Source organism: Acomys minous (genome assembly GCF_964271855.1).
Source record: "Acomys minous genome assembly, chromosome: 19".
NCBI lineage: Eukaryota > Metazoa > Chordata > Mammalia > Rodentia > Muridae > Acomys > Acomys minous.
The window spans coordinates 40,576,408-40,591,972 of NC_140499.1; the positions used below are offsets into that span (position 1 = coordinate 40,576,408).

Genomic DNA, 15,565 nt, shown 5'->3' on the forward strand with positions numbered 1-15,565 from the left:
TATTCTATTATTGCCTTCGAAGCCAAAAAAGAGCTTGGTGCACCATAAAAACAATACCGGGCGGGCATTAGCCACTGCAAGAATAAGCTCAGTTGTGTGTTTACTGAGTGGGCAGCTCCCTCCCAAAAGAAAGCAGAAGCCAAACCTTCCAGTCCTCCACAAGCTGGAACCTCTCTCCAGATAATTTCACTGAAGCTTTAAGATGGGGTTTCCAAAAAATTTGACTGACAGAACTAAGTGGCCCGCGTCCCCATAGTGACGTCATTCGTTCCTAATATTAGCAGTAGAGCATTCCGGGTTCACCTGCGAAAGAGGAGCTTTTATTTTTGAGTCGAACAAGAACAGATACTAAAAATGAACGTGGTGAGACTTCCTTCTGGTGTATCTGACACAGATAAAATAGGGAAACCGGCGCGGCAAGACTATTTTGGATCAAATGGGAGAGGGAGTCAAGGTAGTTGGACATCCAACGTGCTTTAAGGCATTCTTTGTCGCCTCACGCATGAATTCTGAGAAATTAAGAAATAAAATGAAATCCTATTGAGTCATTTGGCTGCATAATGTCACAAGAGATCATGGTGTGCTTGTGAAAATTCCACCTGGTGACGGAGTGGATCCAGGTGATCTGTTAGAGTGCAACGTGACGCGTGCACTTGGTTGTTTGATGCTGTGGCCATATGTACAAAGAAGGAAATGGCATATGTAAGGCTCTTTGGGTCAAGCATTTGGGCTTCTGTCATCTAGCAGGGTTTATATGGGTTACAGTAGCTGGTCACTCCCACATTTCGGACTCACATCAATGGACAGGGGCCAGAAGATGCTGTTGTGCCACATGGGATAACTGCAGTGGTGTTGGGATTCCATGCCCTGCATGAATGCTAGTTCCCGCCATCTTCTCCAACTGCAGAGTGAGTAGCGTCACCATGTGCCAAGAGTGATTTACATCTTGAAAATGGACAAATTGAGAACAATATATTGAAAGACTTAGAAACCTCTGAGGTATTAAAAAAAATGCCTGTCACTTTAAAGTGACCACATATGGTTAGTAACCATTCTCTGTAGAAAAATAAGATAAAATATTTAGAGAATGCAGTAGAAATTAAGCAGTCGAGAGAAACAAAACAACTAGGGCTCAGGCAGGGCCTGTTACCACTGGATCAGCGTTTGTCTATAATTGAACTTTCCTTACCTTCCACATTTTTCTAAGTCGTTTATTTTCAGAAAGTCTGCCCTCCATGTATAAGAAGCAATGGTAAGGAACTGGGCCATGCTCACATCTTGCTATTTGGCAATTTGTTTTTGCTGACAGTTCTCTAGAGCAGTCTTGCATGCTGACTGATCTGTAGTTGTTTTACGTCAGTGTCATAAGAAAAATAGGGCACTTCTCTACCTTGGTGGGGAGCTCTTGCTCAGAAAGTGTCCAGTCACACCAACTTACCGTTTTGATTGTATTAGCCTTAAAGCTGCCTTGATTTGCTTTGCACTGTTGGTTGGTTTGTGGTTAGGGTGTTTCTTTTGCGTTGTTACCCTCCCAAATTATTTTCACAATCACTAAATGGTCTTAAAAGTTCCACAAGAAGCCTTGTTTAGACCTGTTTCCTCATGGTAAGCACAGAGTGGCCACGCCTCGCTCCCAAAGATTTCTGTGACTAGACACATGCCACTGACCTGTGATGGCTTGTTATGCTTGACCTTGTTCCTCCTTGGGACTCTAGGTCCTTTCACGGTAGACATCTGTGCCCTGTTCTCGTCTGTATCCCAACACTGTGCCTGGAACATAGTGACCTCTCATTAAATATTTACTTATTCATCAGTGTTGGATATCTTACCTGGAAGAATCAGGTATTCATTTACATTTTACTTCTTGTTTTGTTTCATCTTGGATATTGTATTTTTTTATCCTCCCTGGTAAACTATTTCTGCTCTAGATTCCATATTTGTAAATAAGCAGACCTTCAGAATACAGAGGAAGATCTCCCAGTTGCCCTCTTAACGATTTCAAAATAATTCAAAGAACAATGTCTTATGAAACATTTTCGTGGAAGATGACCAATTAATTTTCTCCCATCTAATATAGTTTAAAAACATATTTCACATGTGTGTATATGCAAGTTTCCCTCCAGTTGCAAATATCCAATTAATGTGGGACAATTCAACACCACATCTGTAAGAAATTAGCAGTCAGGAAGCACCAGGCTTCCTGTATTGCTTTACTGTATAGCATTATCATAGTTAATCAGATTCCATCCACACAGAAATGATACTAAATGAATGCCACAGATACCAACATTCCACTCTACTAATGAAGAAATCAAACCCCAGCTTTTTCCTAAGGTCACTCAGCTAGTGTAACACTGAGTCCAACCCAGGCCTCTCAGTTCTATATTATCATAAATACTTGACTAGCTATGAAATTACACGTATCACGAAGGCGGCATTTTATAGACAATAAAAAGCAAGAGGAAAAAAATAATAATCATGGTGTAAAGAGTACTGATTACGAACTCTAAAGAGCCCAAAGCAGATGGCAAAATGTGGAGACCAAGCTGGCAAAGCGACCAGTGCCTCCGGATGGGCAGTTTTATGTGACTCACTTCACAGGAGATGCGGGGAAGGAACCATGCTGTGTGTGGTCAGAATAGGGGGTAATTTTTCCCCAATGCTGTGTACTAGTTCAGCTTTGCTCTTGGTTTGATCTGCACACTGGTTCTATGAGATAATCGCATGATGACTTTTTAGTGTCTTCTCTGAGAAGTATTAGTGAGAGCACAGAAATGGGTTGATTCTGGATTTCCATAAAGACTTGTAGGAAAATAGATGCTGCAAGGCCTGGTTCTGTCTCGACGCAAGTTGCAAAACTGTGTGTCTTTTTCTTGATGAACTTCTAGAGAGGGAAACAGAAAAGAAAAAGAAAACTGTTGAGGAACAAAAGAAGACTTCTTGAAAGGTTATCTGAACTTCTGGGTTAACTTTATGCAACCTTGTACAAAAATGCATTATAGTAAAGATAGTTTTCTGTGTGTTCTTCTGGAAGTAATATTCTATTTTAGAAGTCAGTCAATAAGTCAACTTTTATTAAGTGCTTAGTCTGTGTCATGTCTCTGATGAATGACTGACGGTTTAGTGGAAAAGGTAAATTACCTTGCTGTAGAAAAACTGCACATTCTAACAGGAAAAAGCATGGAGGCAAACATAGAGTCAAATTAATAAAGACAATTGAAAATTGAAAAGCCTCATTTTGTGGGGGATATTTTGCTCTTAGGCTATGCCTGAGATTTTGAGTTACTCAATGACAAGGGATAACCATTGAGATGTAACAAGGGTAAATTAATAAAGGAGAAAACAAAACAAAAAAAAATAAAAGTAGGAAAAAAAAAAGGTGGAATAGCAATGAAAACAACACAGTGATGAAAGAGAGGAACTTCCCAAGGCCACAAGTGGCTCCTTCTCTGCCTCAGCTCTTGTCAAGAAAGATAATGCTCAAGGTTAAGTGTGTGCTGCTTTGTATGTGGAAGTGATAATTCTGTGTTGCTTTGTTTTTGTTCTAGGAATCTTGGGAAATCAGGACTCAGAGTTTCTTGCTTGGGTCTTGGTAAGTACTCAGGGTGTCTGGGATGGGGGGGTGAGTGGCAAGGTGGGAGACTAAGGAGACACCAGAGAGTGATGTGATGGAAGCGGGGGTTCTATCTCAGTAGGAGACTGGCCTGCTTTGCCCCATTTCCCCTCTAGCCTTTCCTTGTCCAGCATGCCCATCCCCCTATCTAGGCTCAAGGAAGGTCATGCTCAGGACATCTTCTAGCTAGAATAGAAAGCAGCCTTACAGGAGAAGGGCCATGTGCCTCTCCTACATCTCTGGTGTGCAAGACGTAAGCATTTCATGTGCTTACCTCAGCTTGCCTTCATTCTTTTCTTTTCCCCAAATCTATCTTTACTTTCCCTTTGACTATTTTCTTCACTTATTTTCCAATATTGTTAAATGTTTTATGTGCTTTCAAAAATATGCTTCAAATTCTTGGGGGCAAACTGAAATAAGGCACACACAAAGTGTTTTCAAATGACAGAGTCAAGAATACCATGAAAGATGATCCTCTAGACATTCCTGTTGGACATTATCTTGAGTATACTTGTTGCTATGGGAAGACCCATCTTCAATTGTGGATGGACCCATTCCCTGGCAGCAGGACCTGGACTGAGCAAAAAGGGGGTGGGGATGCTTTTGGGAACAGAAATGTTTATTCCTTGCCATTGTACAATTGGAGAAATGTAGTGTGAGTATGGTGTTGTGACACCCCTTCTCCCTCTGTGTCTAACTAAAGTCAGGAAGAAAGGAAAGATGCCTGTTGGTGTTATGAGGAACTTACCAGAGATGCCCACTAAAACACAGTATATGGCCAACTAAACATCTTTATTCCAACTGACTGAGGCCACACCCAGGTGTCCAGAGACCTAGGTATGGTCCCAAGAGTCCAGAGCACAGATTTTTAAGAGCAGAGACCTTGTCCAGGCATCTTGCTCAGCAGCTGCAGTTGGAGGTGGGGTTCCACACAAGCAGTCAGCTAAGATCTACATTTAGCTGGGGGAGGCTCCACACAGCAAGCAATTGTAACAAAGGCTACCTTAGCTAGGACATCCTGACCTTTGGTTCCTAGAATAGAGTTGAGTAATTTTCCATGGGATTCTCCATCAAGGAGATCAGATTCCAGCTAAAACCTGAAATGGCCTTAGCAAGAATACAAGATGAAGGAATCTTTTTGCCCCCATTACTCAGTTCAGTTTCTCCTTTTCATTTTTATTCACTGAGACACCAACCCATGGGATGGTGTCACACCACATTCAGGGTGGAGGTCCCTTCTCGGTGAAACCTCTCTAGAAATGCTCTCACAGACATGTCAGAGGGCATCTCAGGTGATTCTAACTCGAGTTAGAATGAAAATTAATCACCTTGTCAATTTGATACCCCAAACATCAACTTATCTATAACCTTCCACGCCTTCCCCCCCCCCCCCCCCCCGCCGACTCCTGTATGCCTCCTCCTCCATTGCCATCTCACAATGCAAAGTTAGTCCAACTGCAAGAGTCCCACCCCCCACCCCACCCCCCGTCCCCTAGATATTAACAATTCCACCATTGTTCAAAAGTTCAAAATCCCTTGTATCATAATCTCTTAACTGTAAGCCATAGTTTTAAAAAAGTTAATACTTCTAATATATCATAGCATGGGATAAATAAACATACCACTCCAGAAGTGGTGACATTGCAAGGGAAAAATGGGCCAAAGCAAGACTAAAAGCCAACATGTAAAATTAAATCCTGCAACTCCATACTAAAATGTCTCAGATGTGAGTCCAATAGGCACTGAGATGGCTTGTTAGGGGTAAGGAGTTTTCAGCATTATTACCACCATGGACAGGCAGGCAGGCAGCAGCATGGTAGGGGCTCTAAGGCAGTTGAGGTCCCAGTACCAGAGACAGGCAGTACAGGAATGAGTGTCTCTTCTTAGAACAATTACTCCTTGTCCTGGTACCATGGATATCCCAGCGTCTCCAATGATGCTAAGCTTCTAGCTTCACAACTTTATGCAGAAACCTCTGAAGTCCTCCTTGGCAGGAACTGAACCTACCACACATTGCTCCATCTCAGGGGCTTTCTGGAAGCGAGCATCCATAGTCCTATAACTGCTGAATTTTGCATGTCTGCAATATCCAGCATCATCTGAAAGATAATGCCAAGTTCTGCGCTGGTTCAAGATACAACCTTACCCTTGCCTAACACAGCCATAGCCACTGTGTGTCACAGTAGCTAAACCAGGAAAAACACTTTCCCAGGGAGTTGCTTTTGAGTAGGAAATGCCTTCAGTAGAATTCTCAGTGCAGGCTCTCTCCTTTCAGATGAATCTGTCTTTTCACATGGTGGAACCTTCCTGGGTGGGGTCTTGCCCTGGATACACTCAATTGCAGACCTGTGGAAGAGTTCAAGGTTTTTGTCTTTAATAGTTCTGATCTCTGTAACCATTACACTGGCTTTCTTTCCCCCTTGCTTTGCCTGTATCTTTAAACTCATTCACATTTATTTCCTTGCTAAAATTACACATTTCTGTTCTCTGTCACTGTAGACGTATGACTAAGAAAAGTGAGTAATAAGCCTGCCATAGCCCAGAAGTAATGATCTCATGAAATTTCCTCCACCGGCTTCATAACTTCTTTTTTCCTTTTCCTTTCTACTTCCTTTTTCAATACAGGGTCTCACTATGTAGCTCTGATTGTCCTGGAACTCACTATGTAGATTAGGCAGGTATCAAACTCATAAAGATCTCCCCTCCTTCAGCCTGTCAAGTGCTGCCACTACACATGGCCAGTCCATAATTTTTTAATTCAGCCTTATTCAAGTTTCTGGGACACTGGAAAAAATATAGTCAGATTATTTTTTGCCAGAATATAACATGAGTGGGCTGTGGCCTGACGCCCAATAGAGTCGTCTTCTCTTCTGAAACTCTGTATGCCCGTTCTTTTCTGCCCACACTTCTGTTATCATTCTTGTCCTACATGCTGACATCCCAGAATAGTCAATTGTTCTTTGCTAATAAAACTCTAGTTAACGTGTGCTACTCTAGCTAATTAGAACGTTGCTAATAGAGCCTCTGTAGTTTACAGCTTCCAAATCCCCGCAGTTCTTCCTTTAAACCAGTCCGGAAGGCCTGGAACCGAATGGTCAGGTGTTATAAACCAACTTTCCATCTTTCAGTCCAATAATCTGTATCAGTCACTCTACTCCCTGATGCACCCGAATGCCTGACAAAAGGACACTTACTGTAGGACCACTGTAGGTCATAGGTTGAAGGGAGAAGCTCATCATGGCACAGAAGGGAGGAAGGCTGGAGCTGTGTCTGTTTCTGTTGCTGTGCTTTAAAAACAACAACAACAACAACATGACTCAAAGCACCTCTCAGGAAGGAAGTGTTTACTTGGCTTATATTCTGAGATTCCCAGACCATGAAAGGGTGCCCCCCACGTGAAGAATGCTTCTCCCCTCTTCAATTAAAACTGTTCATAAACACCCTTGCAGACAAATTCACCCAGAGATATATCTCCTAGGAGATTTTAACATCTGCTAATTTGACAATAACGATTAATTAACCACCACTAGGTAGCTTGAGAATGTGTTTATGGTAAATCATTGTACACTATTGAAAGGAACTGCTCAGTAGCATGGGACTTAAAATACAGTGAATTAAGAAAATATCACCTGGGAAGATGGCTCAGCAAGTAAAGTGCTTGTCACACAAGCATGAGGGCCAGAGTTCATATGCCCAGAACTCACATACAAACCATGTGGGCATAGCTGCCTGCCTGCAATCCCCAACATGATGGGGTAGGGACAGAAAATCCCTGAAGCAAGCTGGCTAGCCAGACCAGCCCAAATGGCAAGCTTTGCGATTCAGTAAGAGATGCTGCCTTAATATACAAGATAGAGAAAAACTGGGGAGGACACTTAACAACAGCCTCCAGCCTCCATTAGACACACAAACACTGAATCTGCAAACGGAAACACACCTACACACATGCAAACATGCATGCATACCACAAATACATACATACACTCAAAAAGAGAAAAAATAGATTAATATGAGACATGGAAACAGAAGGACTACTTTGACAAAAGAAAGGAAAGAATGAAGAAAAGAAACATACACACCACTTAGGAATGTATTTAGAACTATGATGTAAAAACTATTGACCAAATACCTTGGAGATCATATCTGTGGAGAAAAATAGTTTAGTAACACAACGCTAAGCATGGTTAGGATGATTTTAGGACACCCTTAATGATTCCCATTCCTGTTGCTAAGGCCTCCAATAGGCTAAACACCACCTCACCTCTTACTATAATACCAGCCATAAGCAATTGTAGAGTACCTCCAGACACTTGAGAAACCTTTTAAAAGTGCAATCCCTTTTCTCAAAGATCTTTAACAAATGTTCTATATAATGCAAACAGAATGAAGCATCGGAGGTCCAAAATACCCACAACATCTAAGTGGTGTGTGGGTATTAAATGTACAAGAAGGTTTTAGGCTCATGTAGTTACGTGTTTCATGTTGGTGTGCTTATGGGCACAGGGACGCAAGGCATGTGTATGCCTTGTGTGTGGGCGCCAGAAGTCAACCTCTCGTGTCATTCCTCAGGACCCATCCACCTTGTGTCTCTTGTTGACTTGGAGCATAACAAGTAGGCTACACTGGCTGGCCAGGGACCTCCCCTCCCCCAGGGATCTACCTGTGTCCATTCTCAGGTGCTGGGATTATTAACACACATACCCCACCCCACCCCCAGCATTTTAAAACAGGTTCTGGAGGTTGGACTCTGGTCCTTGTGTTCACACAGCAAGCACTTTACCCACTGGGCTATCTCCCCAGCCCCATACCCAAATGGGATTCTAACTGAATAGTTAATGGATAAAATGCTTCTTAAGAATTGCTGACAATCTGCTCCATCTGAATAGACATTGCTGCTGGCCACATGCCTTTGCTTGAAAGAGTCCATTAGGGCCAAAAACACAATTGACAGACAAAAATAGTCCGACATTCCACACAGTGATTAGAAGAGAACACAAGGAGACAGACCAAAAAAACCAAAAAGACATGTTTGGGCAATTGGCAGAAACAGTAACAATTTATAAACATCGCTTTCCTAAGAAGCAACACCGCTGTAAGAGACTCACTATTATGGAAAGACCAGCCGCTTTCAAAAGAGAGAAACAGGTTCAGGCAAAGGTCATGCTCTACTCAAAGCCAGCAGTAGAGCTGCAGTCCAGTTACTTTCCAACATTGCCCCTTGTTTCACCTCTCTCACCGCTGTGAAAAAAAAATCACCTAACAATTTTACTTCGTGGTAAATAGGAAATAGAGGGATCACAACAGCAAAAGGCCAGAGGAAGATACAGCTCCAAAGACATGACTCCAAACACCTGATTCCCCTTGCCAGGCTCCACCCTTCACACCTGCCATTGGTCTACTTCTTAACTCATCAGTAGGTCAACATCAATCCTTAAGGTCTAACAACTGTGCATTAGGTCACACCCCTCAAAATCTAATAACCTCCAGAGACACCATCTCCTCCATGCTTAGCATTGTGCTTTACTAATGCCCGAAGGCACCTCTCAGTCAAGTCAACTCCTGTCATCACCACCCTCCCTCACCAGTGGCCACATCCACGTGCAGCCTGCAGGTGCACGCATCCTCCACCACCACCCACACTCTACGTTCTGGACCTCGGCTTCCTCCCTGAGAAACCAGCAGCTCATGATGGTTAGTGTTAGTGTCAAGTCGGAAGGCTCTAGAATCCTCTAGAATTATCTATATTGTTAGCCTCTGAGAATGTTCTGGAGAGATCTTCTTGTTGGCTTAATTGAGGTGAGAAGATCTACCTTAACTGTGGGTGGGACCCTTCATTGGGTAAGACTCCTGGACTGAATACAGTGGATCGAAAAAGAGATGAGTACTACTATTCATAGCTCTGTGCTTCCTGATTGGAGGTTCCATGTGACTAGTTGCTTCCGGTTCCTGCTGCCTTGACTTGCTATGATGGGCTGTACTCTTGAACTATGAACTGAAATAAACATCTTTTCCCCTCACTTTTATTGTGGTATTTTTTTAATCACAGCAATGGACAAGAAACCCAGACATAGTTGCATCAGACATATGGGGCTCTTAGAGGTCTTGTGGGCAATAGGTAGGTTCAGTATGACTTCCAATAGCATCTGGCTTCAAATTAGAAGCCATTAGAACATAAAACCCCTGTGCAGCATTGGGGGTGAGCAACAACCTTCAAAGCTCCCTGGACATAACCAGAGCCAGAATCGGATCTTACCCAGATTCGGGGATACTTTCACTATAAGAGTTCAAAGTCAGAATGCTACCCAGCAAAGATGTTTGGGGTTTTACAGATTCCTTGAATGATGTCCTGCCTTTTTGTTCTTTGTACACTGCCTAGAAGATACCATGTATTTCCCTATAGCTCCTCTACCCAGCAGCTGCTTGGCCACAACATGTGAGATATATACAGTTCAAATCAGTGTTTGTTCTATGTTTATATAGAGATTATTCTTCAAAACCTTCTATAGCACAAAAACCTAATTCATGTTCAATCATTATAATCTGTAGTACAGTTGAGTTCCTTTAAGAATGAAGAAAAAACACTGAGTAAATCATTTTGGGTGTCATCTTCCAGCAAGGTGTGGGTTGTGCTTCTAGGATGCTCAGTAAAGAGACTGACAGCTGCAGACAGCCATCTCTGGAAGGACAACATAAGTGCCTCAGGTGGTCACCCTGTGGGTCAGCATTCATATGCCACAAGGCCACAGCACAGGGAGGGAATAAAGTCCCAGGTCTTCCTAGGTCTACTGAGAATGAATTAATAAAAACACTTCCCAAAACAATTGAGCAAAAATCCTGGATCCAAGCAGTACAAAACAGCTTCCCAAAATACAGAAATTTCTAGGCCAGACGCTAGAAATCTCCAAGTCTGTATAGACAGTAGACTTGTATGACGCTTTGAGAATTCAAACTATGAGTCCTGCTAAGTTTGCCCCATCATCACGATGACCTCAGAGTGATAAAATGGCTGCCATGGCTGCCCACATCTGATTGGCATTGGTATCCAATTGGTGAACCAATTCCTGAAAGACTTCAGACAACCAAGAACTACTACAGCTTCGGATATGACTTTGTGGTAGTGTTTACCCAGCATGAATGAAGTCCCAGTACCACCTAAACAGATCTGGAGAGATGGCTAGTAGCCAAGAGTACACCATTCCGTTCCCAGAATCCCCTCCCCCCATGTCATCTCACCTCTGCTTTTAACTGTAGCTCCAACAGATTTAATGTCTCTGCCTTCATGGGAACCTACCCTCATGCAAATACACCCCCACACAGCCATATACATCTATCTATAATTAAAACTGAACAAAAAACAAACAAAAAATATTTTTAAAAAATTACTCCAAGCTGGGGAAAGATTTGAAACCACTGAAACTGCATTCTCAGAAGAAATGAGAGGAGCTCTTTTCTAAAGAGAGGAAGCAGCCATTTACTACACAGGAGCAGCATGAAGAATCTTCTAGTCGTCCCCAGCTTATGCACCTTCCTTATGCTGATGGGAGCTATGGTCACATACCTAAACTGCAACTGTCTCTTCAATGTGAGGTTGGCTCAGAGTTTAGTGAGTCAATCCGCAGTTGCCTCCTGCTGCCTCAGTTTACCCAGTAGCCAATCCTCCTTGACTTTGGCAGCCATGTAAGACCCAGGAATCAAACTCAGGTCATCAAAGGTAATGGCAAGTGCCTTTCCTGCTGGCCTACCGTACTGCCCGGACTATTTAATATAACCTTTCCTATATGTTCCCAATAGTCTTGAAGGATCCATGAGATCAGTGGCTCATTTACAAATAACAGCCTCATCCTAACACCTGGGTACTAAAAACATGCAGAGGAGAGCGAAGTAGAAAATACTGCCAGTGTTCGCTTTCTTTCTGACAACTAATTAAAATGAGAAGAGAAGGAGCTGCCCAACATGTAATTATAGAAAATGGGTGATGAGGTAACAAGCAGAAGCTAAATTAGAGCTGACAGTCAAGCCACGGGGACTGCTTGCAGCTGAAGAGATGGAGCGAGTGGATGAAAGGGTTACCTGGTGCTCTGAGCCCTAATGGGCTCTTTCCAGGCTTTGCTTTGCTTTCCCTCTTGGTCTCTGACCTTACCCCCCTTCACACTCACACCACAGGCTCTACCATGCCGTTTCTTCAGCCTTTACTTAGAAGAAACCACACGTGCCACCCGTGGCTTTCCTTGTGCATGCTCGGAGACTGGAGGCCGAGTGAGTGCTTCTTGTAAAGTGGGGGAATCCAGGGCGCTGCTTGTCTTTCCATCTGTCCATGGTTTGATGACCGACAAACTGTGCTGGGAACATAGGAGGAAAGGCCGCAGGTCAAGGTCCTCACACAGCAAATACTGAGGGGGCCTGGTTCTCGAGCTATATTGTCCCCGCGGGTCACCCCTGCTTACTGAAACCCTTGAGGCTGCTGATGCTTTCTTTCAGTCTGATTTGTTTGCTGTTTGATCGTCAACTCAGACCGTATGCCTAGAACACGGGAAATGCTCAGTGTATGCGCATTTATGAACTGCACCACCACGATCAGTGCTCAGAGAACCAGGAGGTTCTGTGGGAATATAAGAACGTATTCAAGGGCTCCCTGTGTGAGGGTGGAGGGAGCCACAGAACACTCTGGAGCTAGAGGACTTACAGGCAAGAAGAGTAGAAAGCAGTCAGGACAAGGAAAGGAGCAATTAAAAAAACGTGCTGTCACACATATGCTCTGGAGAGTGCACACATGCATACACTCATGGGTGCATGTACACACACACACACACACACACACACACACACACACACACACACACACTTTTTAAAATTCATCATTAAATAATTGAATTGAAGCATTCACGGCAGCCGGATGATACCAACAGGAGTACATGAAAGATAACTGATAACTGACGGAGTGGCATCCCTGAAGGAAATCAAAGCATCCAATCCCAAGAAAGGAAGGCCTATCTATGAGCCTGGGAGGGCCCACTGTCCCTAGAGGGAGCAGAAGAAGATGGCACTGCTTCCTGCAGTTCATTTTGTGTGCATGAAGCAGGCTCTAAGAAAAGCATTTGGCGGGGAAAGCGATTTTCTTAGAGATGATTATTGTCGTCACCATTGTCATTACTGGAGAAGTGGATCAGGAAGGGAGGCCAGGCACTGGACAAGGCAGCATGTAGCTGGATCAGATAGCCCCTCGGGAGGAAGGAACCAGTGCAGATATATGCACACCAGAGGTGAGGGGGTGGGGCTCTGTTGGCCAGCAGAGTTGTGGGCAGCTGGAAGCTCATGAGGAATTAGGCGGAGCAGTAATCTTAGCCACTCTAGGAAGATAGTAGATTCTGTAGTGAGAAACAGAAAGCATTTGTAGCTCGGCAGCTTTGTTCTTTTTCCCCTGTAGAGCTAGGGGGCTGTTATCTGTGGAGGTTGAAAGAAGAGCTCTGGTGAGACCAGAGGGTTAAGGACAAACAACTTCAAGGGAGGGAGGACTGGCTGGAAAAAGGGTCCATCTCTACAGCTTGTGACTGTACAGCACAGATCCAGCACAGATCCAGCATCCTTGTTGTAGGTGATGGGCAGCCAGATGGTTGGGTTTTATCCACATTTGAGCTTTGCCAGGAAGGTGTCAGGAACGGGCACCAAAGCCATGGAGCTGAGGACCGGGCAAGAGATTTCTAAACCATAAGCCCACTAGCAGCCTTTGTGATCTTGTCCCAGAAAACAAGAGTGCCGATGTTCTTTTTTATCCCATCTTTTTTTTCCCCCCTGAGCTATTTTTACTGTAGTCATTTGCTGCCACTGGGACATTTGCACTAGTAAAATGAAGGTCAAAGAACCAGAGAGAATGCCGAAGGCCTAATCTTGTCTTAGTTCTTTCCTTTTCTTCTTTAAATTCGTCTTCTTTTTTATCTTACGTGCATTATGCCGCCATATGTACCTGTGTGAAGATATCAGAGCTCCTGGAGCTGGAGTGACAGACAGTGGTGAGCTGCCGTGGGTGCTGGGAATGGACCTGGAACCTCTAGGAAAGCAGCTAGCACTCTTAACCAATGAGCCATCTCTCCAGCCCCATCTTAGTTGTGAGAGACACCATGACCAAGACAATGTACAAAAGAAAATATTTGATTGGGGACTCGCTTATAGTTTTAGTTAGTCCGTTATCATCACAGGAAGCATGGTGTCAGGATGGCAGGCGTTGTGCTGGAGAAGTAGCTGAGAGCTAAGTTCTGATATGCAGGTAGCAAGCAGAGAGAGACACTGGGACTGGCATGGGCTTTTGAACCTTCAAAGCCCACTCACTCCCAGTGTCACACCTCCTCCAACAAGACCACACCTCCTCCAACAAGGCCACACCTCTTCCACCAAGGCCACACCTCCTCCCTCTAATCCTTCCCAAACAGTTCCACTAACTGTGGTCCAAACATTCAAATATATGAGCCCATTAGGGTCATTCTTACTCAAACTGCCACAGTCTGTAACTAAAGGCCCTACAAGATATTATAACCTCCATCTTGGGGCCAAAGCCACTTTCAGCCTTCTCTGCTAAATGATTCTTCACTTTATTACTGTTTCTTTTCCTATACTGTGTTCTCTTTCATGGATGGATTAAATACATTCCACGATGTCCCAACCATCACTTAGAACAGTGGCTACCATTCCACCCACAAGGAAAGCTTTATTTAAAAAAAACAAAACAAAAAACCAAACTGAAAACACAGAAAAATAAGCAAAAACAACTTTGCCTGGGCTGTTTCATAGACTAATGAAGCCAGGATCGCTCCCTAGTGGGTGGTTCATCAGCTTCCCAGGTGGTCCCACATATTAGGCTGGGAGTTGAGGTTCACTGACTTGGACAAGGGAAACCAACCCAGCTTCCAGCTTCCAGACACAGCCCTGACTGTCTTGTCTGAGTTACTTGCTGGGCTGGGTAGGCAAGGAAGTTTGGCACATCTGAAAGCCTTTTGCCTCCCACACAGCATGCAAGCAGCCCAGCCAGAAAGTAGGCACATGCTTGTCTGCTCACCAATGTAAGAAGCAAACAGCAAATTAGGCGTTCATTTTTTATTTACTTTTGATCTCAGTTTTTTAAAAAACTTTGAAAATTACAGAATTCTTTTAATGTTTTCTGTTCATAAGGCCTACCTCATAATCCATAATAAATAACAACCTTCCCTGACCTTTGTTAACTTGGGTTTGCCTTTAGAATTGATGATATATTCTGCTGACTTGCACTTTCACTGTGGTCTCTAAGTAGTGACTTCCTATAGAAATTCTGCATCAAATCATTTCTCTTTGGAGATGAGAAGGAAAGTGACATGCAGTGAGTTCTGGCGGTAGCCTCAGTGCTGCTGTGCACATTGCTGAAAGCATGTGACAGTGTGAGCTGTAGGATCTCACTGCCTGGACTTAGTTCCTAAGCCAAGCACTTATAAACCAACTCAGATCAGAGTAGTCACAATTTTTAGCTGACATGATATCTACAGAATATATATTACAGTGACTGATACAATATCAGTTCTCAAAATAAAAATACTGGTTGGCAACACCATCATCATCATCATCTCATTTAGTTCTCACAATTATATGGTGAGTAGGTATCGTTGCCTATTTTAGGCATGACCTAAGTTTCAGGAGTAAATTAATGGCTTGTCTATGGACATAATTTGAATTGCATCCAAAAGACAACATTTAAATATGCCTTTAAGAATTGTAAAATAAGAAAAAATAATTTTATAATGTGCCGCCTATTAACTGAGGAGGAAGTTGATTTTCCAAACAGAACTCTGTTCTGTTGTTGGAGAGTAATAAACAAGACAAACAGCGCCCCCATCCTGAGGAAGGGACCCTTCGTGCCCCGTCTGACTTTACCTTTGACAGCCATTCTTCATCACAGCATCTACACAAGACCTGTACAAATTCAGGCCAGCC

At 43.5% G+C, this 15,565-nt stretch overlaps 1 protein-coding gene across 3 annotated transcripts in view; it reads left to right on the forward strand.

Moving 5' to 3' along the window:
• Positions 1 to 15,565, forward strand: part of KCNAB1 (potassium voltage-gated channel subfamily A regulatory beta subunit 1) — a 364,151-nt gene that overhangs the window by 264,962 nt on the left and 83,624 nt on the right. For all 3 annotated transcript variants that reach the window (XM_084768649.1, XM_084768650.1, XM_084768651.1), the window contains exon 2: positions 3,549 to 3,592. In XM_084768649.1, coding sequence (XP_084624775.1) covers positions 3,549 to 3,592 — 44 coding nt within the window. The remainder of the gene's footprint in view (positions 1 to 3,548; positions 3,593 to 15,565) is intronic.